Source organism: Doryrhamphus excisus, chromosome 3, assembly GCF_030265055.1.
Source record: "Doryrhamphus excisus isolate RoL2022-K1 chromosome 3, RoL_Dexc_1.0, whole genome shotgun sequence".
NCBI lineage: Eukaryota > Metazoa > Chordata > Actinopteri > Syngnathiformes > Syngnathidae > Doryrhamphus > Doryrhamphus excisus.
In genome coordinates this window covers 19,782,119-19,808,114 of record NC_080468.1, presented here as the reverse complement: position 1 = coordinate 19,808,114, position 25,996 = coordinate 19,782,119, and the positions used below count along the sequence as shown (strand labels likewise).

The window sequence follows — 25,996 nt, the reverse complement described above, 5'->3', positions numbered from 1 at the left end:
CATAAAAAATAAATTGTAATGTATATACTGTATTAATATATAATATATATTAAAATATAGAAGACTTGGGTTATAATATAATAGTGTTAAGTTATGCATTTTCTGCCTCTATTGTTTGATTTATTGTATTGTTTTTGCTAGTGATAATCTTTTTGAACTCCTCATAACGCTCCTAATGACTTGATCCTCTTGTGTAAATACAAAAGGATCACGTTTCGCTCCATTTTTGAATACAAGTCGAAAAAATATGACGTCAAACGGCTCTTTTAATGTGAATGCACAACTGAGAGCCGGCTTTGTGCAGTACCTTTGTTTGGGGAATTTAGATTTCGTGAGCATAAAGCCCAGGTATGTTGAGCCACTTGCACGTATGCAAGCTTTATAGATGAGGCCCCAGCCCAGGACCTCCACATGTAGCACCTCCAAGATGGTCTGAGACCGGCCACATGCTCTATGCATAACCAAAGAATTTCTTCTTAGGAAAACTCATGGTTCTCTTAGAGGTCTGGATCTCACTGCAATTTGTCGTAGTAAAACGACTTGAGTGGGCAAACGCTCACATTCTATAGCATCTGGCTCTTTGGCAAGTTCCTTTTATGGATGAATCACTGAGATTTTTATAGCATGCATGGCATCATGTACTGTAGGTGAGCGGTTTGCTGATGTAAACATTAAATATCAAGTGGCCTATGGTAGTAGTGGCATTATGGTATGGGCAGGCGTATGTTATGGACAACTATATGTAGAGTTGAACCCCAAACCTCAAAGCTTATGTCAGGCGTCCTGATACACACTTCTTCGATTTTGTGCTTCAGCGCTTGTATCATTGTGCAAATGTACCGTGATCGATTACATCGGAAGCGTCATACGTGACAGAGCGTATGATTGTTTTCACTGAAGGACCAAATCTTCAAATCTGTTCTGAAACCCTCAAAGGTGCTTCATGAGGCATCACCCACCCATCGCTACGAACCATGAACACAGGTGCTAAGGCCCATTGTTCTGCCATTCATCCACGACCATCACCTCCTGTTGCAGCACGATAATCCACAGCTTGCAAAGATCTGTAGAGCATTCCCGGGAGCTAATAACATCTCAGTCATTTCATGACCAGCATATATACTCCTGGACATGTCACCCATTGAGGTCGTTTGGGATGCTCTGGGTTGGCGCATACAACAGCGTGTTCCATTTCCTGCAATATTCAGCACATTGAAGAGTGGACCAACATTCCACAGACCATAATCCACAATCTGATGAGCTTGATGTGAAGATGTATTGCGCTGTGTGAGCCAAATTGTGGACGTGCATTCAAAAGGTTAAAGAAGGTCAAATTCAGTTGATCTGTAAAAGACGATTTTCTATACTGATTTTTTTTTTTTTTACCGAGTATCCCTAACTTTTGGTCAACAAAACATCCACATCTTAAATTTGCGTTAAAGGTGACAAAACAAATGAGTTCAAATTTGTCCTCCTGCTTTATTAAGAACAGTACAAAGTCCAAATAAATAGAAATCAGTGCAATGTAATATAAATAACCAAAAGACTTAACAATAAATACTGTGCAGAAATGACAACAATGGCTCAGGTGCTACATATGCTACACGTTAACGCTAACGAGGCAGGCTGACAAAAACGGTGAAGATCTCTAATTTAGTCATGCTAGCAGTGACCAGAAATGCATTTAGTCCTGTGTCAGTCATTTGAGTCTCTGCTAACGGGGCGGGGCCAACGTTGTAGCACATGACATGGGCGGTCAATGGGCCTCAAGTCAACCTCAAGGCGCCTGCTGCCATCTGGTGGCCGTTGGGGTCACTGCCTGAAATGCGGTCCGGTGAAGTGGATGTTTTCAGCATCTCCTGCTCGAAGATGGATATTTGCTCTTCAGAGCTTCTTTGAAGCTGCGAAAGAGAAGCCGGTTACGTTTGTTTTCCTCCTCCTTCCTGGCGTGGAACTCGCCCTGGATCTTGAAGCCGCGGTGGACCAGGAAGGCCGAGTTCAGCACGGAGAAGCGGTACCCGGCCACGTGGAGCTCACAGGCCTGCCAAAGACCAACCATTAGCGTCTGCAGAGATTCAAAGTGGACACGAGAAGCCAAAAATACGGAGGAACCAACCTGGCTGATTCGGTTGAAGCCGTACTGTTTGAAGTTCTCGTCGTACAGCGGAACGCCGCGCAAGCCGATGTAGAACGGCTCCCAAGGATCGGTCCAGGTGAGCGTGTAGGCCACCTCCAGGGCATCGCCACCTCGCACGTGGCCGTTGATCCACCGCGAGTAGTTCGTGGGGGCTTGGCAGCGGGGGCACAGCTCTTCATAAAACGGCCGCACCTCGCCCACCTGGTAGAGCTGCACCAGCTCGGCCTTGGTGGCGGGCATCTTCCTGGCGTGGCGGATCTCAAAGGCGGGCAAGACGAACACCTGATCGGGTGCGGGCTCGTGTCTCAAGACCATGGCCAGGAAGTCCCGGTGCAGGTCAGCGCTGGGCATCATGTCCATGTCCATCACCAGGATGTACGAGGACTCCGCAGCCCCCCGGGCCACATTCCGAAGAAGATTGTTAGGGTAGGAAATGTTTCCACTGATGGCATAGTTCTTAAATTTATCCCTGTAGGAATCCAGCCTGGAGAAGACTGCAGCGCAGTCATCCAGGCCCGCAAAGTGCTGGTGGTCCTGCTCGGGGAAGCTGGCCATCTCCCCTGAAAGGCAGACCAGATGGAAGTCCACCAGGGCCTGGACATGGGGGCACAGCAAGCTGAGCGCGTACACCAACGCTGTAGCAAACTTGACATCCTGGCCGTGAGCAAATATGGCCACAGAGAGTGGGTTCTGCCACCTCTCCACAAGAGCTTCAATGTGGTGAAGGTTGTTGATGGTGGTATGGGTAGCCAAAGTCAGAACGTTGGAGGTCGGATTCTGATCGCTTTTAATGAGGTTCTTGTACACTCGGTACTGCCCACTGTTGTCAAAGATGCCTCCTGTAGAGAGAGAATACCTCAGACGCTCCTTGCGTGAGTTCCTCTCGGGGTGTTCGATGTTCCTTGGACCAGAAGCTCCAAAGAGCTCCGAGTAGCGGTACCGCTGCTGTTTGCCGTGAAACTTTGACAAGAAGGACAAGTAAAGGAGCTGCAAAAGCGCCACCAACAGGAGAGCACTCAGCACCACTCTGAAAACAGAACATTTCTTGGACAGATGCATTCCACAAGAACCTAGCCCAAACTGAGAGGGTGGCCTGGTATTTGGGATCCTTGCTTGGGTTCAGGGCGAGCTAACGTAGCCTACATTGCTAAACGGATGCTAGCGGCCTAGCCTAGCGCAGCTATCTCGTCTGACAGTAAAGATGTTCATCTGGCGCGCCAAGAGATTAATTCAGCAAAGAATTCTTAATAAAAGTGCTGATCTCCACGTCATTTGATATGTAGAAAAACTAAATCATTAGCTAACTAAACTGTCACCATGCATTCAACGCCTTTGTCTCGTCTTCACTGAGCTACTTACCGTACAGTGTTGTGGCGTTCGCGAACAAACTGGTTCTTTTGAACAGCTCGTTAACATGGACGATGGGAACCGAGTTGCACCTGGTAATTTTTTTTTTAATTCTTTTCCCAGTTACACTGGGGAGGGGGCACAGTCTAACTGCGTGGTGCTTCTTATATAATGCAAAAAGTATTATCACTGGCTTCTTAAAACGTAAATCTAAAACTGAGCCAGTTTTGAACGGCTCTTTACGGCTCACCAACCACCATTAATACCGTAATGCCTACACTCCAAGCGCAATGCACTTTTTAGCCGGCTGTTGTGACGTTAATTGTGCCCAATAAATTGTGCTATCATTGGTAACTACTATTTTCAGTGTTGTATTAACGGTCACATAAAAAAAGACAACTTTTATTGCATTTCCCCAATGAAACATAACACATTTTGTGTTTCATGAGAACATTTAATCTTCCAGGTTGTAATAACAAAACGGTTTTCTGATACTTTTATGGCTGTAAACCATATTGAAGCACTATGAAATCAGTTTTCTTATTTTCAACTTAACAGTCCGTAATCTGACATTTTGAAAATGCAACAACGCAAAGGCAAATTCCTTTTAAACTGCAACTGTCCTCAATATGTGAAATGCTAACATAGAAGCATACAGTCAAAAACTAGGAAACCAAAACACCCGCTCCGCTTTTCGGGGCACTTCCTTCGCTGTTGGTGGAGGACGTTGATTGGCCTTGTGCTTCTCCGTCACCCTCGCCCACCAAGCGAATGTTGTAGCGTTCCCTGTACTCTGTCAGCTCACGCCCTTTGTCCTGCATCTTTGTGTTGATGGACTCAATTATTTTGGATATCTGTAGGGGGACAGAACAGAGTTTAGAGTTAGTCGACTTTTAACAGCAGAATAAATGAATTAAATGTAGCGGTTACTTGAGGCGTCCAATCAAGTTCAGATCAATTTTAAATGTACTGGCAGCTTAAAATGTTGAACCTGTTCTTTGTTTGTTTCCAGCGCCGGTAAAACTTCTTTCACGGTTCTCTCCACCAACACTCCACCAACGAGACGAAAGCATTTCCTGGATGGATCCACATCCTTCAGGGTGTCAATGACTAAGCTGGATATGAAAACACATAAAAACATTGGTTGAAAAAAAAATGCAGTTTGGCGCTGAGGAGTAACAGCAGCTTTAATTCATGGGAGTGCATCATAATCACAAAATGTGTAAATGTCAGAGCCAATATCCTTGTTAAACAATAAAATAAAGTAGTGTTGGACTCACCTGTGTTCATTAATGTCCATCTCCAACTCTGCCGCTTTGGAGGCCATGCTGCGCTGTTCCTGACGCATCCTTTGAAATGTTGCCACCACCTGCCAATGGCGACAGCACTCGTTGATTCATATTCACATTTTCATGTTGTTCAGACAGTTTGCACCGACGTTGTAGAATACGGCAAAATAAGCTTCACGCCAACCAGCTAAATTATGATGCAGTAGTTTGCGTAAAGTGCGTAACTTGTAGTGTTGTGTGGCGTCCACTGATAAATATAGCGTCCATGCTAAGTGAACGCAAATAACGACTGTACACGTTAAAAGCCGACAATCGTCAAGTAAGGCACCAGAACCATCCACCACAGAGTATATTTCTTTAATCTATATTTATCTATAGAAATGTTTAATTGTGACAGCACTAATTTTGGGCCAGACGACGGCGTTAAAATGCTAATGTTAGCATTAGCTAACCGAGGGTCTAACAGTGGATCCACGTTACACTAAGCACCAGAATCAGAACCAGTAAGTAGATACAAGATGTTTGGGCTGTACTTGGCGCTACCTGTTCAGCGGAGGGACCGGACTGTTTACCTCCGGCAGTGCTGCCGGATTTCGTACCCGTGTTGCTACTGTTGGCTGCCATTTTGAAAGGGTGTTGCTGGGAAGTGAAGGGCAGCCGATGATATCGCCTGTGTAGAAATACCACATTAAAAATGTGGTTACTTCCGTTTGCCTGAGCCTTCTTTTGACGACTAATGTTAATCTTTGACGGGAGAAAGGGCACAAACATAGCTGCTGATGACTGTTAAACTTTAACATGGAGTGAAAAGCTTGACACTGGATTATTTAAACCAATGTTTTTGTCCATTTTGGGATCATATGCAAAAGTTAGTTCCTCACTTCCTGCTTTGACTGCGAAGCTGCACTACAGGTAAACATGATTCCAGTTATTATTATGATGTTATGCTCAAGTAACAGGTTTTCAGAATATAAAGGGGGTTGTTAAAGCCAAGTGTTATGTTCAAAGTTCAAGGACTGTTCTTATAACATTGTCAGAACATGTCACTTTAATATCAGCATTATTGCTTTTAACGTGAATGTCATTAACTGAATGATGAATCTGTCCTTCTGTAGAATGTCCAGCAGTGGCTGGCCGCTCGCTGCGGTGTGTCAGATGAACGCTACTCCAGACAAGCAGGCCAACTTGTGTGCTGCCAAAGAGCTGCTGGAGGAGGCGGCACAGCGAGGTGCCAGCATGGCGTTCCTTCCTGAGGCGTTTGATTACATTGGTAGTAGTCATGAGGAGACCTTGGCGCTGTCGGAGAGCCTAGAGGGGAACACAATGATGCAATATTCTCAGATGGCCAGGTACACGTTTAGATATCTGTAAAAAAAATAGTACATTCGCATTATGCTCTTGATTCATTCCAGGAAGTTGGGCATCTGGCTGTCTCTGGGTGGCTTCCATGAGCGAGGTCCAGCCTGGGAGACTGAGAAGCGGATTTACAACAGCAATGTGGTCATGAACAACAAAGGTAAGTGACGGTTTGCTATGGTCGCTCCATCACACGTCTCCGCTTGACATTTTCCTTCTCACAGGTCAGATTGTGTCGATATACAGGAAGTCCCACATGTTTGACGTGGAACTTCCTGAAAAAGGCATCTCCATAAAAGAAAGTGCCTTCACCATCCCGGGACAGTCGCTCGTGTCTCCGTTCCAAACGCCTGTTGGCAAGGTGTCTTTCCCTGACTGGACTTCACGCGAGTGTGGGCTTTCCTTTTGGTAAATGTTGCCTTTTTCCTTCAGGTTGGTTTGGGAGTCTGCTATGATTTAAGATTCCCTGAGCTGTCACTGGCGCTGCAAAAGAACGGCGCTGAGATCCTGACGTTCCCGTCAGCCTTCACCGAAGTCACAGGGGCTGCCCATTGGGAGGTAATAAGAACGTAATGTATGCTCAGTGACATGCATCCCTTTCTAAGAACCTTTTATTACCAGGTGCTGCTCCGCGCGAGAGCCATCGAGAATCAATGCTACGTCCTGGCGCCGGCACAGGTCGGCCAGCACCATGGCAAACGCTCGTCCTACGGCCACGCCCTGGCAGTGGACCCCTGGGGTGTTGTGATGGGTGACTGCGGAGGGGAGAAAGCAGGGGTGCTGCTTGTGGAAGTGGACCTGGACAAGATGAGGAGCATCCGCACAAACATGCCGCTCCAAAAGCACCGCAGAGAGGAGAGTTTTTACACTAGATTATCTGATGAGCAATGACATCGTAAAACATCAGGACAGATGTGTGTCAATCAGAAATTGGAATATAAGTTATACTATTTGTATGGGCTAGTATGGGACTCTCATACTTATTATGGTGGAATAAATGAATGCATCACAAACATCTTTATTACATTTTTATTAACATCATCAAATAATATTACAAAACATTAACACAAAGTGCAATTACAGTACAAGAAACATTGAAATATTCTTAGTTTAGGGGACAAATAACAGGGAGGACATTCTTTGCAGCGGTGAAGTCATACATTGATAATGAGCTCGGCCATGGGAAACAGGAAGTGAACGTCACTGACGCCTAAATTTGACTCAAACGATAACGTCGCCGTGCTGAGGATGAGGAGGCTGAGCAAACGTCTCATTTAGCAACGAAGATGATGAACTGTTGCGTCCAGGCCGGATTTGAGGCTTCGACGAGGTTTGTTTCACGTCACGTCCTTCCGGTTAGCGAACGAGGGGGTGCGGGAGAACGTTAGCTTGTCCGAGGCCGTGTTTTCCGGCTCAGACACCGTTCGTGTAAGCTCGTCATCTTCGGAGCTTATTTGCACTTTCTCTGCCAGAGAACAGGTGCTTCTTGCCTGCTAGCTTGCTAGCCAGCGAACAAGCGAGCAGCGCAAGCTAGCTTGGTTAGCATCCATCCATTGAGTTTGTTATTGTAATTGTGGCTCTTGATTGTGAAAGCTTGTTCTCTTCAGCTTTAAGAGCGGCGACGTCGACGACTGTACTTAAATTGTGCCCTGATGTAGAGCAAACTCACGACTACCCGTCAAGCTACCACTTCAAAGTGTAGGAACCGATGTATTTGTAGATACAGTATTAGGTGTTGTAAATAAAAGGTGAAATGTGCAAGTTAGCCGAGCACACAGCAGTACTACTTAGCATGTGCAAGAGCTGTGGCTTTGCTCCATTCAAAGGTCCAGGTTGAGATATTAGTGATGTCATAACAATATGTGACGTCATCGCTACGGTGGAAGGAGGCTGTGTGTTTTGCTTACATGAGAAATAGTGCTCAGTCATCCCCACAAGCGTTTAGGGACTCCTCCATAGTGTCACCTTTTGAAATGATCTTGTTCATGGCATGCACAGTGTCCAAAGTGCAGCTTTTTTATTGGCCCTTGGTGCATTCTAAAAATATAAATCAGTCATTTTACAAGACTAAAATAAAAATATTCTGAGAAAAATCTCACAAGGAAAAGCAGAAAAGTACTAATTTTACGAGAATATTGTATGTTTATGAGCAAAAATGCATGTAGAAAGTTGAAATAGCTAGAAAATGTAAAAAAAACCCAAAACAAAACAGCAGAAATGGGAAAAACTGCTGTAATTTTAGGAGAATAAAGTCAAAATAGGACGTAAATAGAAATATGAGGAAAAAGTTGTATTCTAACAAAAATGTGTAAAAGAAAAATACATTTTAAAAAGTCATAATATGAGAACCAAAACAAAATAAATTTGTAATTTTTGAAAAATTTGGTTGGGGAAAAGTTATATGGGAATAAAGTCATAATATTACAACAACTACTAAGATTATTTATGAAGAAAACATGGGAAAAAACTGCAAAAATTAAGAAAATAGCAAATACGGATGTTCATGGTAATAATATGTTTTTTTTCAACTAGCTGAGATGCTTTTTTTTTCTTGAACCATATACAACTTATTAGCATATTTACAATACAGGAATATCAAAGTGGCTGTTACATAATTGCTTTTGCAGTATGTGGCCGTCGCTGGAAAAAGTCACACAAAACTTTTTTGGCTACTCTGTATCTGTCACAAGCACAGCAGCAGAACTTCTTCACTGACTTCTTTAGTGCAGTTTGCAGAAGTAAATGTAATGTGTGTATGTGTGTGTGTGTGTGCTAGCTCAGCAAATGTGAGGTGGTGGTTGGGCGTGTGCCACCCTCAATAACTTGTCCGTTATTAATGTCCGTCCCAACAACACAGTTGCATCCTCACCGTATACTTTACCTATATGTCCACCGCGCCCTCCTCTCCTCTGTCACCCAGGGTGCTTTGCTAAATGGAGTCGGAGCAGCTGTACCACAGAGGCCACTGCAGGAACAGCTACAACAGCATCGCCAGCGCCAGTAGCGACGAGGAACTGCTTGATGGAGCCGGCATCATCATGGACTTCCACACTACTGAGGACGACAACCTGCTGGATGGGGACGCTTCCTCCCCAGGTATGGAGCGCCCTTACGGACCCGCTCAACTCTTGGTCATTTTCATGCCCACTTCATGTAGGTTTGGGTTTGGGTTGGGGTTGCACACTGCCTCATCCACTTCTTGAAGCTTGAGTCGTTAGCGCCTCCAGTCCACTAGGTGGCACAATTTAACCATCAGAACCTTCCATAAAATGTACAGTGTTAGAAAAGTGTGTGTTTTAATCCAGCAGTCTTTGAAGAACATGTTATGAATTTAAACAAAAACATAAGTTTAAAGTGATGCCATGTTCCCTGGCAACCGAGCGCGCTGCGCGAGCATGTGATGATGTCATCAGTCTTGAGGGTCAGCCGCTGCAGTGGAGCGCGCGCGAGAGAGAAGGAGAGAGAGAGAGAGAGAGAGAGAGAGAGAGCGAGCGGGGAAGGAGGGGCCGTGCGAGAGGACACACACACACACACGCTGCTCGTGTTCCTTGGGCAAACATGGCAGCTGCAGACCCACACACACACACACGGCAGTGCGTAGTGAAGCCTAGCCTAGCTTAGCCTAGCCTATCCTCGGTTTGCCGTCTCGTCTATCAAAATGGAGGACGAGGACGCAGGTGCCGACCCCTATTTGCCGTACGACGGGGGAGGTGACACCATCCCCCTGCAGGCGATCCCAAGGAGAGGTACGTCTCGTCTCTCGCTCCATCCATATGGGAACCTGCTAGGCGAGGCACCGTTGCTACTGACGACGCCGTGCGGCGGTGCAGAGATAATGAGATTAGCGCGAAGGCTCGGGCCTGTGGGCATTACGCCGCTCTATATACAGTACATGAAATGTCCGAGCAGTCCACCTGCACTGTTCTCTGTGACACCTGTTGGACGATGCTGGAATGGCACCTCAAGTCACATGACAGCTCCTCACTTCATGAATATTCATGTGTTTTCATACATCTGAATGTGGGAGCCTGTCATTGCTGTGTGGGTTTGCGCCCAGCAACTTTGTGCCGTGTTGTTTCCTGTCGGCTTTGTTAGCATCTTAGCCTGACTGAGCAGAGACAAAAGGCCCCGGATGAGTTTCAGTCAGCACGACGTTGCGATGTAGCCTCATCTACTTGTGTGTCATTCAGCATGTAGCGGTTTAAAAATCCTCAACAGGTATTTAACATTATGGCCTGGAATCTCTCACTGGAGGTATTTTTTGTTGCTTCAGCTAGGGACTCTATTATAGAGGCCGTTGGGGTCATTATGTACAGCCGGTCACATGACAGCTGACCCAGAGTCAGCTGCCGGCAAAACTCTCTGATTTACTGCAATGGCTCCACATAAACACTGTCGTGATGTTGTCCATCATGTAGTCCCCATCTGTCCCTCGTAGGCTCCAACTATGCCATGTCTAACGGTGGTGGTGGGGCTGCCAGCAGCACCACTCATCTCCTGGACTTCTTAGAGGAGCCCATTCCTGGGGTGGGCACCTACGATGACTTCCACACCATCGACTGGGTGCGCGAGAAGTGCAAGGATCGCGAAAGGCACAGGAAGGTAATGACATGCTGGAAAGATGTTCTTTCAGGAGGCCGCGGCCCTTTCAGCAAATATTGACAATTTCAATAGTAAGCACTTCTCAGCATAGAGGAAGTGATTACGTGAGTGGACTAACTGGTGGTGTGTGTGTGTTTGTGTGTGCACAGATAACCAGTAAGAAGAAGGAGTCGGCATGGGAGTTCACCAAGAGTCTGTATGATGCCTGGTCAGGATGGCTGGTGGTGACGCTCACAGGCTTGGCCTCAGGTAAAGACCTTGGAATCAAGCCAGTACGTCAGATTCAAACATGCATGGTCCTACCCGTGCAGGCAAACAGGTAAAACATCTCTTAATCTTTCTTTTCTTCTTCTTCTTCCTGCTAGGCGCATTAGCCGGTCTGATCGACATCGCTGCCGACTGGATGAACGACCTGAAGGAGGGTGTGTGCCTGAGCGCCATGTGGTTCAACCACGAGCAGTGTTGCTGGACGTCTAACGAGACCACCTTTGCCGAGAGAGACAAGTGTCCCCAGTGGAAGAGCTGGGCTGAGCTCATCCTGGGCCAGGCCGAGGTAGCGTCAGCTGGCGATGAGTGGATGCTTCCACGTGAAGGGACTACCTGATTTACTTGACTTTCTACCTGCAGGGTCCAGGCTCGTATATTATGAACTACTTCATGTACATCTACTGGGCTCTGTCCTTCGCCTTCCTCGCCGTGTGTCTTGTCAAGGTGTTTGCTCCGTACGCTTGTGGCTCAGGGATCCCAGAGGTAAAAAAAAAATTAAGAAATTGACTCTTTTCTCTTCTTGGTGGGATGCTTTAGTCTCTGTTCTGCTCAGATCAAGACCATCCTGAGTGGGTTCATCATCAGGGGCTACCTGGGAAAGTGGACCCTGATGATAAAGACCATCACTCTGGTGCTGGCTGTGGCATCGGGTCTCAGTCTGGGGAAGGAGGGCCCGCTGGTCCACGTGGCGTGCTGCTGTGGGAACATCTTCTCCTACCTGTTCCCCAAGTACAGCAAGAATGAGGCCAAGAAGCGAGAGGTTCTCTCTGCTGCATCGGCAGCCGGCGTGTCCGTGGCATTCGGAGCACCGATTGGCGGCGTTCTCTTCAGCCTAGAGGAGGTGAAACAACACGAGCTCGTGTGATGTGTGCTGACAGGATGAAGCTTGAATCTCCGTTCTCTCCTCCAGGTCAGCTACTACTTCCCTCTGAAAACACTGTGGCGCTCCTTTTTTGCTGCGCTGGTGGCTGCCTTTGTCCTGCGCTCCATCAACCCATTTGGAAACAGCCGCCTGGTGCTGTTCTACGTGGAGTACCACACGCCCTGGTACCTGTTTGAGCTCATCCCCTTCATCCTTCTGGGGGTATTCGGAGGCCTTTGGGGTGCCTTCTTCATTCGAGCCAACATCGCTTGGTGTCGGAGGCGAAAGTCGACCCGCTTTGGCAAGTGCTTGTCCATCCCAGGTCCAAAAGTCAGTCTAAAAGAAATACTCATTTTTCCGTGTACCTCAGGTAAGTATCCGGTTTTGGAGGTGATCCTGGTGGCAGCGATCACGGCCGTCGTTGCGTTCCCGAACCCGTACACCCGCCAGAACACCAGCGAGCTGATCAAGGAGCTCTTCACGGACTGCGGACCGCTGGAGTCGTCGCAACTCTGCCAGTACCGCAGCAAGGCCTTCACGGATAACCCCAACCGGCCCGCCGGGCCTGGCGTCTATGCCGCCATGTGGCAGCTATGCCTGGCGCTCATCTTCAAAATCATCATGACCATCTTCACCTTCGGCCTCAAGGTGATTCTACGTTTGCGTTATCTGCAACCAAAGCATCATTAACCACTTCCGCCCCCTCCAGGTGCCATCTGGCTTGTTCATTCCCAGCATGGCAATCGGGGCAATCGCGGGACGAATCGTTGGCATCGCCGTGGAGCAGCTGGCATCTTACCACCATGATTGGTTCTTATTTAAAGACTGGTGTGAGGTCGGAGCCGACTGCATCACGCCTGGACTCTACGCCATGGTGGGGGCGGCCGCTTGTCTGGGTGAGTCTAAGGACGCTTAGTGTTCAAATTCTCTGCTTTCCATTTGCTCATTTGCTTGGTTTGGTCCTCCTCTGTAGGCGGCGTCACTCGGATGACCGTCTCTCTTGTGGTCATCGTCTTTGAGTTGACTGGCGGCCTAGAGTACATTGTGCCGCTCATGGCTGCCGTCATGACCAGCAAATGGGTGGGCGACGCCTTTGGCCGAGAGGGCATCTACGAGGCTCACATCCGCCTCAACGGATACCCCTTTCTGGACGCCAAGGAGGAATTTACGCACACAACGCTCGCCAGGGAGGTGATGAGGCCCCGCCCCAGCGACCCGCCACTCGCTGTGTTGACGCAGGATGACCTGAGCGTGGAGGAGCTGCAGGCCACCATCAATGAAACAAGTTACAACGGTTTCCCAGTGATCGTGTCGAAGGAGTCCCAGAGGCTTGTGGGCTTCGCTCTGCGCAGGGACATCACGATCGCTATCGGTAACCACAACCACCTCCCACTCCAGCTCCTTCCTGCCGCTCGGTTGTTCTAAATGGACCTGTTCCTCCTCAACAGAAAACGCTCGCCGCAAGCAGGAGGGCATCTTGTTGAATTCCAGGGTGTACTTCACACAGCACGCCCCCACCCTGCCTGCTGACAGCCCCCGCCCCCTAAAGCTCCGCTCCATCCTGGACATGAGTCCCTTCACTGTGACGGACCACACGCCCATGGAGATTGTGGTGGACATCTTCAGGAAGTTGGGGCTGCGACAGTGCCTGGTCACTCACAACGGGTGAGTCGCGTTTGTGCACGCGCACTCCGCCCACATCAGTGCTGCGCGTGGAACGGTTGCTGTTTTGGGGCGGCTGTGCCAGTAACTGGTGTGTGTTGCAGGATTGTGTTGGGCATCATCACAAAGAAGAATATATTAGAACATCTGGAGGAGCTCAAGCAGCACACGCAGCGCCTGGTGACTAAGCCCCACCCCTTTTACACACATGACACGCAGTTTTAGGCCCTGCCCCTCGCCTCCTACGGAGGCATGGCTGAAAGGTGGTGTGCGAGAGAGTCGTGGCTGAGTCCTACTTTAACTTTCTGTCATGGGGGTTTAGTTTGGTGGCTTTCTAAGACGAACAGGTCAAAGGTCAGCTTGGTATGCTTCCTGGTCGTGTCTGAAAAGATGTCGATCCAGATCTGTGCTGTTGCATCATTGACTTCTCTTTCTTTGTGTCCTGAAACTTCCCCCCCCCTGGGCCTTCGCAGACGGATGACATGTGACGTGACACGATAGCAACCACTTGGCGGTTAGCCCTTGCGGAGAGCGATGTTGTACTTCCTTCTGACCGGTGTTGGAGAGTGCTGTGTTGTGTTGTGGTGCTTTTAGCACTAGCTCGCTAGCATGTGCTAAATCCATCTGCTATGTTTTGTCTAAGCCAGCGAAATTATCTAGAAGAAGCTTTGCTGGCTTTCAGGAAACACTGGGTTCACGCACTCTTGCTGACCTTTGACCCTCCACCACTGTGGTCTCCCAAGCGTCAAGAGAGCATTTTTTGTGTTGGAAGATCTTGGGTGACCAGAGTGTAGTCTTTCCGCTGCTCTTTCACTGTAGTTCCGACTAAACACATGCCAGTGTCGTAGCTCATTGAGACCTGGACTGATGATGGTGTTGCCGTGTCCAAAGTCGCACGTTTTGTCACTCTGGTTTGGTGTCCCAGCGGACTGCGATTCAAATGGCTTGGTGCATACGGGGAACTCATTTCCTGCTTCTTTTTGCAGTATCCTGTCACCACTTTCCCTGTTTTTGCTGGCCAGGACCAACGTAGAGCACCTTTCACTCCTTCTCCTTCTGGTTCTTTCCTCTTCTTTTTGTTGGCATAGAAACCATCCAGAATGCAGTTAGTCGTGGATTGTGTGCTTCTGTGTCGCAACCGGGACAGAATGCGCCATCAATAAAAATCACATCCCGGCTAACTTCTCTCTCTCTCTCTCCCCCTGCAGGCGGCTTCTCGGCATCATCACAAAAAAAGATATCCTCCGTCACATGGCTCAAATGGCAAACCAAGATCCCGAGTCCATCATGTTCAACTGATCCGCTCCTTTCAGGACGGCTGGGTGGGAGGGGGAGGTGACAGCGAGGAGGAGCAAGAGGAAGAAGTGCACCTCCTGGACGGCGCCAACCTCTGACCTTTTGACACTTTTTGTTTCCTTTTTCACTTTTGAGCTTTATAGACTCCTCCCGTGGCCATGAAAGGGAACACCTCATGCATGTGCTCTTGTCCGCTCGACGCAACGATGCAGCTGGACCTGTGAACCTTCCTCACCTGTTCGTCCTCCTCAGTGAAGCGGTTGCCATGGAAACAGAAGTCTCCCGTTTCATGGAATATTGTACGTGCACGGGAGACACAAAGTAGAAGAGAGCGTCCATCTGTCCGTCCGTCCATTCATTCATTCATCCATCCATCCATCCGCGTGAAATGAAGGTGAAATAAATGATGCAAGTTGTCAGTTACTTTTCACTCTCGCTACTTTTCCATTGGGAACACTGCATCTTCCCGCTGAAGCTTTCAGGCCTCTGGAGAAAAATGTGGATTTACCGCAGAGATTGTCTCCACCGATGAAGATGGTCAGCATGGAGAAGAGTGTTTCCTTATCTTGACGTTTCCTCATTTCTGTGCCGTGTCAATGAAGTTGTGCATCATTGTGAATAATTTCATGTTTGATTTCTTTGATTGTACATTTGAAACAGGAAGATTCATTAAATTTGCTTTGAACTTTAAAGAACATACTGTTCGTTTATCCAAGGTTACAATGTTGGGGTGGTAAGAGGTAGCACAGCCTACGAATGCTTACACTCTGCAGTAGAATTTGGGGTGCACATTTGTATATGCACAGTATGTGTGGGCAGATGAAACAGACACAAACATGCACATAACCGAGCTGACCGTTGCAACTCCAGTTTCTTCACAAACGTAAATAGAAAGACAATGTCAAGTCAAAATAATGACGTGTCATTTAAGTCATGTGATCGCTCTTCCACATTCGAGACAGAGAGCAGATGATAAATTGTCCATGTAGACCAAAATGGCCCATCCACACCTTCCATTTGAGGATGCCTCACATTATGCTTAATAAAGTTTAGGCCTGGAGACACAAAGTACTTGTCTGGGTACTCCTGGTTGCCGCCACACACATTTGACACTATCCGAACCAAATATGTTTATCTCATCTATATATATATATATATACACACACACACACACACACATATATATATATATATATATCACATATACACACACACACACACACACACACATACACATACACACATATATATATATATACATACACACACATATATATATATATACATATGTATACATATACATATATATGACCATTGCACTGAAGCCAAATCACATTCAACCCCATATGTATATAATATGAATATATAAAAAGATATCAAAATAAATTTAAAAGCCGTGTTAAAATGTTAACGTCACCAGTCCTGCTTTGACTGTGTTTTGACGCTAGGTGGCGCGAGGTAGTCGTCTGCAGGCAAACGCCGACGACAGTCGGAGATAAGCGAAGAAGCCCGAACTGCGGCGGAGCTGTCCGGAACATCCGGCACCTTCAACATAAACAGCAATGGCGGAAGCAGCTGCATCGTCCACAGCGGCCCCAGCGGTACCAGGAGGTTGGACCAAACACGTAACTTGCAGGTGAGACTCGAAGAAACGCCATTGGAATATCGACGACGGAGACATTGTTTGACTTTTGGCGTCAAAGTAGCGGCGTTAGAAGAGCTGTCGAAGGGCTGACAACAGCGTTTCAACGACGCTCAGCTATGCTTGTTATTGCCTTGCTATGTATTAGCTCAGCGAGACAGCTGTGTTTTGTTGTGATTTATGCTACGAATTTGTCGACAAAGTACGACATAAAGCATCTCAAAGCGTTATTATAAACATGGTGACGTCACGGTCAAGTGACATTAACCGCATAAACCGGCAAGGTAGTGATTTGCTTTGCTTAGAACTAATATTAAAGCCAATATAACGACTACTACAGCTTGGTGAGCATTCTGGTTAAATCCATGTAAGTCGCTTATTGTTGTGTACCAGTTATCATAGTACATCCAAATATATTGGTAGTGTAAATGGTAATGGATATATATCATCAATTAAGTGGGTATTTGTTGTGAAGTAGTTAGTGGTTCTGATTAACTTGGCATATACATTGATTAGCTTTTGGTTAATTGTTTTTTCTACAATGTATATTGTGTATTATTACACTACATTTCCTACAATGTCAGATTTTAAACAAACAATTGAGGTCCTCAAGACATAGAATATCATAGTTTTTATACTTGAAAGGAGACAATCTTAAAAACGACTTCTGTCCGAAATACATCAAAGAATGCTATTTTGGGAATTTTAACTTTAAACTTTAAAGGGCTGTATGTTTACATAAATAGCTTCACCGTTAGATACATAAAACGTAGCTGACTGTATTGTAATGTAGTGAAAGTAAAAACTTAGTAGCTTAGTAGCTGAGGAACATATTTTGACACAATGACAAATCTAAAATGTAAATGTTATGTTTGGCAAATTTGAATTATATTCAATCGACACAGTCAATATGGCTTGACAAAAACTACAAGGCTTAATGACCCCTTTTTTATTTGCAGATATTTTTTGCACGGTCTATGCAAAGAAGGAGACAACTGTCGCTATTCTCACGATCTGACCAACAGCAAGCCTGCAGCCATGCTTTGCAAGTTCTTTCAGAAGGGAAACTGCGCGTTTGGAGACCGCTGCAGGTGAGTGGTTGGCAAAAAAAAAAAAAATCCACGCTGTTATATAATAGATGCTCGGGCGAACATTACAGCAGGTGTGCTGGGCTCAGGTGTCACTTGATCTGCTACGACTTCCCCTTTCTAAAACGAGGTGCTAGCAGAGCCAAATATGACAGGGGAGGAAGCTTTGCTGGCAAGGTTTTCCTAGAAGTATTAGGGCACACGGCTTTACAAGATATGACATCTGAGACTGCTGCATCCTCATGTCAACATGTTGTCGTCTATGGCAACTCCTTGTTGGAATCGTCAGTCGGCTGTCCTGGCTAGGACATAGAAATGGATTTCAAAGCATGTCTTAATGATTTGCCTCGTGTGTGTGGCACTGTGTTGCCTTCCTTCAGGGTGTAGGTTAGTTTTAATGAATGAGAACTTCAGCATCAAACTCATCAAGCCAGAGTGCAATGCTTAGCTAAAGCAAGTTAACACAACTGGGTTCCATTCATGTGCCATAAGAGAGGAGTTTCAACGTTTTTTTTGGTCAGTGTTTCATGTCGCCCGTATCAACATGATTAATTAGGGAGGGTGAGTTAGTGTTTGTGATTCGGGAAATACTTCCCTACAAAAATATTCCTTTTCATGATGAAAACATTACTTTCACATGTCAATTTCCGCAATATTCCGCATTTAACAGTAGTTAACACAGAAGTCACAGGGCCCCGGCTTCCAATATTCAACTCGAGATGTTCTACTTAACCATGAAATGATTAATTGTACGATTTGACCATGTTTATTTTTCATCCTCTCACCGAGGTGACAGTCGTAGAAGTTAAAACGCTGCCGTGTGTGCTTTTGAGAAAAGCTCATCAGCATACATTTGCGAGAAGAAAAAAGGCTTTAAAACATGCAGGTCCCTTTTGAGAGGCAGATTAGTCACCCGGTCTGTTGTCAAGCTATCCAGACAACAGCAGCAGCAGCTCGTACAGACGCTGTCTGCTTGATGTCTGGCTCCGAGGAACATCCCCATAGTTACCGAGGCAGTTCAGGGACCACCACACCCGCACTTATATACAACCATAGGGGGCTTATTGCAGACATTATAATGCATTGAGTCACTGCTGCTGCTGTTTTTGACAAGTCAACATTCCTAAGTCTTTGTGATTGGATGATGCCCTCATTTTTTTTTTCTTTTTGTTTTGTCCTGTCTACCTTCTGCACCCTGTATTAAGACACTAAAGAAAAGACAGCCAATGTGGGGGTTTGTAAAAGGCTCTTGTCTATTGTGTTGGACTCGGTGACACCCCCCCCCCCCCCCACTCCGCTTTTGTAGCCCCCAGGGCCAGACAGCGTGCACTGCATGCTGCATAGCAATTGCATAACGCTCTCAATTTCCCTCCTCTTCTGCTGTTGCTGGGTTCCCCAGGTTCACTCATCTGCATCACCCTCCTTCTCATTTATTTATGCATAGCTCCAGCCACCCCCCCCCCCCCCACACCCCCACTAGTCCTTATCTAGCACTTGAGTGTCTTTCTGGGAACAGACTGGTTAACGGTGCACACACACACAGCGTACCAGCCGTCATGTAGGAGGAGGCTGGAGGAGCCACCATCCTTATTTTTAAACGCTTGTATGCACAGGCTGGAGGCTTTTCATTAGTAATAATCATAATAATCATAGCACAGTCTTATTCCTCTCACCCTTACGTAATTTATTTGAATTTTTATAAACCCCGAACCTCCATGGACTTAAGAGACATATATAAATGTTCTTTGCAAGGTCCACATGGATGATCTTGGACTTTAGTCTGATGACCTTAAAATACTTGAGTTTAAAAATGCATCCGCATTCAAAGTATTCATAATATGATTTGTTGTAATGTATTTGTTGACAATTCAAAATACATTCATTGTATGTAGCAAATTGTTAAAATGTCGTCGTATTGGAGAGAATAGTATATTGTTTTAAAATGGATTTGGTTGTGCTTTTAGCTGACGTTCGATGCTCGCGAGCGACTCCCGATTGTTGTAGCTTAAGACGACGTTTAACTCTCTGTTGATAGCAGTTTGTTGCCGATGCAAATGATTCTGCACACAGCCCAGGGCCTACATGTGATATTTTAATTGCGTTATAATTATGAAGGCTTGGTACAATGCAAGCTTTTGAAAACTCTTGTCACTTATCACCATTAATTTTTGGTCACGTATGTATTTTCCTTAGTAAAAATGAAATGTCATGCCAGTTAAAGGGGACCTATTATGCTTTTTCCACTTTTCTGACCTATAAATGTAGTTAGAATGTTGTATTGTTGTGTTAAAGGATGCCAAAGTTTCAGATTATGAGGTTTGCACATTTGGAAGTGAGCCCTGAAAGAAGTTTGGGATTGTTCTGAATGCTCTGGTTTAAAAGGTGTGGTCAAATCGTTCCTTTGTGATGTCACAGAGGGGCGGACTTCCTTATATGGTTCATAGTGGGCGTTGGTGGTTTAGGGTTCTTTTACACAGGTTCAAGGGGACATAACAGATAGTGAGGTGTGTGTGTGTGATGATGATTGCGTCTGCTGCTGAAGTGTGCCTGAAACTGATTTACGAACAAAATTATAAAAAAAAATATTTGGTTTTGCAAAAAAACAAGCTTCCACTGTGCATCAAGCTATGATTTATGAATTATAAAACAGCATCAGCAGAACTTTCATAAACCCAAAATCTGTTACAGATGATTTTCCATAGATCTGATGAACTCCCAGGATAGAAATATGATTGTGTTTTTCAAAACGCAAGTAGTACTGGGCTAACAGAAGTACTGTACTATTTATGCCGATAAAAAAAGAACTGATTTTTCTGTAATGCATTTCCAATAAAAATTCATTGCGTATATCGTATTTTTTATAACGGATTTCGCCTATTTCGGACAAAATCTCCAGTCCCGTTCCAATGCATTTCCATTAAATTTCCCTCGCATATATCGGATGGCCGCATCGTGACAGGCCGCTATACGACGTCATTTGCAGCGTTTGCAGCGTTGCCAGGTACATTGGAAACATAGTCAAGGAAGTGCCTTTTTATAACGGATAAAATCCGATTTACGCATGTACCGGATGTAAATCCCATATATGCGTAAAACGGACATTTTCCGGTATACGCATATAACGGATTTCGCTTATATTGGACAAAACCAGTGGGAACAATTGAATCCGATATATCCGAGGTTTACTGCATTACAAGTCCCACTCCTGTATGTTTCCACAGGTTTGAACACCACAATCCATTACAAGACGAGTCGCCAACACCTGAGCCGTTGCCTTCCACCTCCCGAGCCAGCCAACCCGATCCAGAGCTCAGTGGGCCAGCTCCCGGCCTAGGGGCGCAAGATTGGGTCAATGCTGCAGAATTTGTGCCAGGGCAGCCGTACTGTGGACGTGGTGAGTAATGACTTGATGAGCCATCCTGGGCTTTGTGTTTAGAGATTCAATTCAACCGTCTTGGTTTTCCTACTACGCAAACGAAAATCCCTCAAACGTGAGCAAACATTTCAGTTGACCTTGCTGCCTCAGATCCGTGGAGAAACGGGAGATAAGAAGGCATTGATATTCTTGTCATGTCTTGTCTATTCCGGCAATTATCTCTTTTAAAACAGCAGATGGTATGTGGAGGTTCTCAGCAGCCCATTAAAAACACCATCGTGATGTTGCCTGTAAACAATGCAGCATTATTATATTCTAAGTATATACAGTAGGCCACACTCAGCACTGTCAATGTATGAGATGGTGTTGCCACTTAATGCTGCTACACATTATAATTTTTTTTTACAGTAAACCTCGGATATATCGGACTCGGATATATCGGAAATTCGCTCACAACGGACAGATAACCGATTTTTCTGTAATGCATTTCCAATAAAAATTCATTGCATATATCGGATTTTTTACAACGGATTTCGCCTATTTCGGACAAAATCTCCATCCCGTTCCAATGCATTTCCATGAAATTTCCCTCGCATATATCGGATGGCCGCATCGTGGCGCTCCGATTCGCCGAATCGTGACAGGCCGCTATACGACGACGTCATTTGCAGCGTTTGCAGCGTTGCCTGCGCGTCCAGGTACATTGGAAACATAGTCAAGGAAGTGCCTTTTTATAACGGATAAAATCCCATTTACGCATATACCGGATATAAATCCGATATATAAGTAAAACTGACATTTTCTGGTATACGCATATAACGGATTTCGCTTATATCGGACAAAACCAGTGGGAACAATTGAATCCGATATATCCGAGGTTTACTGTATTTCAACCCCTTGAATGACATAAATGGGACTACTACTACTACTTATGTTGCTATGGAGACCAACTCAAGCTCTCCACTATGTAAACTGGCAATTCCATGCCAGGAGAGCTAATGCAGCTCATCCCCTGATTGATAATTAATATGCGATTGTTATGATGTCCTCTTGGGCTTTGTGTGTCCAGTCGAGTCTGCCAACGCACGGAGCCCCGTCCCCCTCATCGAGGAGTTTGACAGCGAAGCGACGCGTCACGGCAAAGAGCTGCTCAGGAAGCAGCTCTGTCCATACGCCGCGGTCGGCGAGTGCCGCTACGGCCTCAACTGCGTCTATCTCCACGGCGACGTGTGCGACATGTGCGGCCTGCAGGTTCTCCATCCAACCGACAAGGACCAGCGCTCGGAGCACACAAAGGTGTTAGACCCGACAGCATCAGCGCCACGTTTTTTGTTTGCGGGGATATCAAACTGACCCTTTTGCCCCCCTCTGCCAGGCCTGCATCGAAGCCCACGAAAAAGACATGGAGATCTCCTTTGCCATCCAGCGCAGCAAGGATATGATGTGCGGCGTGTGCATGGAGGTGGTGTTCGAGAAGACCAACCCGAGCGAGCGCCGCTTTGGCATCCTGTCCAACTGCAGCCACTGCTACTGCCTGAAGTGCATCCGTAGGTGGAGAAGCGCCCGGCAGTTTGAGAGCAGAATCATCAAGTGAGTCACGTTTGGAAAGGACAACCAATCAATCACCTTTGAGCTTCTTCAATGCTGGCCAGTAACGTGATGTTTATTGTCATTTGCAGGAAACACGTTTTTACATTTAGATTTGATATATTATTTCCACTTCCTGTGTATTTCCATACAGATCTTGTCCGGAATGCCGAATCACATCCAACTTTGTCATCCCGAGCGAGTTCTGGGTGGAAGACAAAGATGAAAAACTGAAGCTCATCCAGACGTACAAAGAAGGCATGGGGTACGAAGGTCCACTCGCTCATTAAGTTCATTCCCTTTCTGTGACACAGATCCGCGGAAGACGTCTGGATGTTGACCTTGTCTCCTCACTGAAGTTAGAAATCTCCCAGACTGTGATGTTTGTGTGTGGATATCAAATACTTAAGAAGTCAATTAAAGGTGAACATCACGCATTCTGCAGTTTGCAGCGTGAATATTTCCACATAGAGCAGGGTGCTTAAGGACACTGCTAAACGCAGAGATGAGACCAAGGGGATCCAGAGCTTTTCCAGGTAGGTTCATGTACGAGAGCAGGGATATTCAACTGGTGGACCACGGGCCACATTTTTTTTGCAGTAGGTCCAACAATGCATCAGCAGAGCGCTTGAGTCACATAGAGAAGGCAGTTTGGTGCGTGTGGTGCGGTGATGGCAAACGCCAAATGTTAACAGCTCCGGTGACGATATTTCGTCTCTTCACTCCGTCTTCCCAGGAGCAAACCATGCCGGTACTTCAACGAGGGGCGCGGAACGTGTCCCTTTGGATCCAACTGCTTCTACAAGCACGCTTTTCCTGACGGGCGGCTGGAGGAAGCACAGCCTCCGCGCAGGCAGACCGGATCCAACAGCAGCAGGAACCGGGTAACAACCAACAGTCCTTACAGGACTTTCCTACAAATGATGACATTTTGTTTTTTGGGAAAACTAAAATAATCCGGCATATACAATCTTAAAAAGCGGATGAAACAACTCTTAGCCTTTTACTGTCTTATATATTGTTATTTTTCTGGGGACGACAGATGAGTTGTGCTATAATCTGACATATTTACATGTGTATCGGTTGCATATTGTACATGTACAATATATATTCTCTATTTTTAATAGCTACTTTTTCTCCCATTTATTTGGCCTTAATACTTTGTGGTTTATTTTGTAGTTTTATGTTTTATTTTAGATTCAATTTACCCCCTTTTAACCCAATTTTACTGTCTTTTTATATTTATTTGTTAGAATGTTGCACAAGCGGATGAAAAAAAGCAAATATTACATAAAGTGCCAGTCTGGAAATGTTGAAAAAAACAAAAAAATAGTACTTTTGTTGTTATATTTTGACCCCTCCCCCTGCATTTTCAATTATTTCTGTTATATTACATTTTTTGAAAAATGTTCTATAATGTGCTGTGGGCCTAAAGGCCAAACTGGCACCCGGGCCACACTATGGACACCCCTGATTTAGCACTCTCCAAACAGTTACCCAGCCTTTTGCGCCCTCTGCTGGTCAGTCAAGGAAAGTCGACATGTACAGTAAACCTCGGATATATCGGATTCAATTGTTCCCACTGGTTTTGTCCGATATAAGCGAAATCCGTTATATGCGTATACCGGAAAATGTCCGTTTTACGCATATATCAGATTTATATCCGGTATATGCGTAAATGGGATTTTATCCGTTATAAAAAGGCACTTCCTTGACTATGTTTCCAATGTACCTGGACGCGCAGGCAACGCTGCAAACGCTGCAAATGACGTCGTATAGCGGCCTGTCACGATTCGGCGAATCGGAGCGCCATGATGCGGCCATCCGATATATGCCAGGGAAATTTAATGGAAATGCATTGGAACGGGACTGGAGATTTTGTCCGAAATAGGCGAAATCCGTTATAAAAAATCCGATATATGCAATGAATTTTTATTGGAAATGCATTACAGAAAAATTGGTTCTTTTTTATCTGTCCGTTGTGAGCGAATTTCCGATATATCCGAGGTTTACTGTATAACCAAATATTGGCTCAAAGGTTGAGAAATTGGATAATCTGGTAAAAGCAATAAAACGATCCTCCTCCCCCCCCCTTTTTAGAACTCGAGGCACACGCGTTTGTGGGATATCCTGGACGAGCGGGAAAGCACCGACTCGTTCGACAATGACGACGAGGAGATGGTGACTTTTGAGCTGAGTGAAATGCTCCTCATGCTGCTCGCCGCTGGGACGGACGACGAGGTGACCGACTCTGAGGACGAATGGGACTTGTTTCACGAGGATTTGGATGATTTTTACGAGATTTACCTATAGCTACACCTCACGTACTCGCATACGCTTCCCCTATATCTATATAAATCTATACAGTATACACATATGCTGTATACACACACACAAAACCCTAGAATGGACTGTCTTGTGCGAGTGATGGACAGTAGCGCCCCCCCCCCCCCCCCCCCCCCTTCCCTCTTGTATTGTGGCAGTGCCTTTAAGCAGGCCATTCATAAGAACTCCTTAAAAAGATGAAATAAGAAAAACACATTTTCTAGACATGTATCCTTGTGGATTTTATCCTGGTGTTGTCCAAACAAAACAAAAAAAAAACACAAACAAAAAACGTATTCAGATTTTGCTGAAACACAAGTTTATTTGTGGACGTCGGTTTCACTTGTTGATCATCTACTGGGTTTTGTACATACGTCACACAAACACATCACTTACTTCCATTGTAAGATAAAGCATCTCTTTTCAAGGCCAGAACTGTTGCCCCCCCCCCTTTATATCCTCTCTATTGTGCTAACTATTAACCATGTCCATGTTCCTGGTGTACTATAATGCATTTAGTGTACTTTGGGGAGCATTGATATATTTAATGCACATTTTTAATCACATCTCACATGCGGAACCATCTAAAGTTTAAAGGGTGTCCCCTTTGTTTCGTTCCATGGAATGATGGACCATCCCATTGAACACACCCAACGGTCTCGTACCAAAAAGCAGCACTTCCCTCCTTGTTTGGGGTCACGTAATTTTTTTTTTTTTTTAATTTACATTGACTGTATATGCCAAATACTTCTCCACTCCCGGTAGCTGGTTTCAACCTGTTGAAGTCCGTTGGAATGCATATGTTTATACTGAAATGTGTGTTTTCTATGTTCCACGGCCATCCATCTTAACTTGAAATTAAACTTTATTATCAATATGTGCGGTTGTGAAGTCCATTAAAGACTCAACCAAACTGTAGCGTAGCTGAAAGTAGGTGGGGGGGAAAAAAACTTAAAGCTGTCATATTTTAAATAGGAATGTGGCAGCGGTCATTTGTCGCCCTCTAACGGCGGAAAGGGGGAAAGCATCACTTAAATTGAGAACTCAAAACAAATGATTACGTCTTGTATGGCATTTAAAAATAACAGGATTCATAGTTGACATGTCAAATTACATTAAAAAGTAATTATATTTAGATAATGAATTTTTCAATCATAAAC

General features: G+C 45.6%; 5 protein-coding genes across 11 annotated transcripts; 3 read left to right on the top strand and 2 right to left on the bottom strand.

Moving 5' to 3' along the window:
* Positions 1-1,459: 1,459 nt before the first annotated feature.
* Positions 1,460-3,635, bottom strand: b4gat1 (beta-1,4-glucuronyltransferase 1). Its single transcript, XM_058067403.1, has 2 exons — positions 2,117-3,635; positions 1,460-2,041 (listed from the first exon to the last, which is right to left on the bottom strand). Exons 1-2 carry the CDS (start codon positions 3,194-3,196, stop codon positions 1,850-1,852), a joined length of 1,272 nt encoding a protein of 423 aa, XP_057923386.1. The 5' UTR covers positions 3,197-3,635; the 3' UTR covers positions 1,460-1,849.
* Positions 3,636-3,917: 282 nt separating this feature from the next.
* On the bottom strand, positions 3,918-5,479 carry pfdn2 (prefoldin subunit 2). The gene is made up of 4 exons (XM_058068384.1): positions 5,317-5,479; positions 4,765-4,853; positions 4,476-4,599; positions 3,918-4,338 (listed from the first exon to the last, which is right to left on the bottom strand). The coding sequence occupies exons 1-4, from the start codon at positions 5,395-5,397 to the stop codon at positions 4,150-4,152; spliced, it is 483 nt and encodes a 160-aa protein (XP_057924367.1). The 5' UTR covers positions 5,398-5,479; the 3' UTR covers positions 3,918-4,149.
* nit1 (nitrilase 1) lies at positions 4,935-7,178 on the top strand. 2 transcript variants are annotated; one of them, XM_058068383.1, is made up of 6 exons: positions 4,935-5,276; positions 5,889-6,122; positions 6,186-6,289; positions 6,354-6,490; positions 6,562-6,687; positions 6,751-7,178. In XM_058068383.1, the coding sequence occupies exons 2-6, from the start codon at positions 5,890-5,892 to the stop codon at positions 7,018-7,020; spliced, it is 870 nt and encodes a 289-aa protein (XP_057924366.1). In that variant the 5' UTR covers positions 4,935-5,276; position 5,889; the 3' UTR covers positions 7,021-7,178. The 2 variants fall into 2 exon arrangements, with proteins under 2 accessions (XP_057924366.1, XP_057924365.1); XM_058068382.1 differs by lacking the exon at positions 4,935-5,276 and adding an exon at positions 5,413-5,685 and having other exon boundaries at positions 6,751-7,167.
* A 113-nt stretch (positions 7,179-7,291) lies between these two features.
* Positions 7,292-15,530, top strand: clcn3 (chloride channel 3). Of its 5 annotated transcripts, XM_058068380.1 has the most exons (15): positions 7,292-7,459; positions 9,050-9,225; positions 10,568-10,731; positions 10,881-10,980; positions 11,097-11,284; positions 11,359-11,481; positions 11,552-11,839; positions 11,909-12,156; positions 12,226-12,508; positions 12,570-12,756; positions 12,834-13,232; positions 13,309-13,525; positions 13,627-13,702; positions 13,996-14,036; positions 14,731-14,807. In XM_058068380.1, exons 2-14 carry the CDS (start codon positions 9,063-9,065, stop codon positions 14,008-14,010), a joined length of 2,451 nt encoding a protein of 816 aa, XP_057924363.1. In that variant the 5' UTR covers positions 7,292-7,459; positions 9,050-9,062; the 3' UTR covers positions 14,011-14,036; positions 14,731-14,807. The 5 variants fall into 5 exon arrangements, with proteins under 5 accessions (XP_057924363.1, XP_057924359.1, XP_057924362.1 ...); XM_058068376.1 differs by lacking the exon at positions 13,996-14,036 and having other exon boundaries at positions 14,731-15,530; XM_058068379.1 differs by lacking the exons at positions 13,627-13,702; positions 13,996-14,036 and having other exon boundaries at positions 14,731-15,529.
* Positions 15,531-16,306: 776 nt separating this feature from the next.
* On the top strand, positions 16,307-25,713 carry mkrn1 (makorin, ring finger protein, 1). 2 transcript variants are annotated; one of them, XM_058067781.1, is made up of 8 exons: positions 16,307-16,454; positions 17,420-17,551; positions 20,770-20,942; positions 21,994-22,220; positions 22,300-22,514; positions 22,666-22,776; positions 23,248-23,395; positions 24,612-25,713. In XM_058067781.1, exons 1-8 carry the CDS (start codon positions 16,381-16,383, stop codon positions 24,822-24,824), a joined length of 1,293 nt encoding a protein of 430 aa, XP_057923764.1. In that variant the 5' UTR covers positions 16,307-16,380; the 3' UTR covers positions 24,825-25,713. The 2 variants fall into 2 exon arrangements, with proteins under 2 accessions (XP_057923764.1, XP_057923765.1); XM_058067782.1 differs by lacking the exon at positions 16,307-16,454 and adding an exon at positions 16,757-16,827.
* Positions 25,714-25,996: the final 283 nt, after the last annotated feature.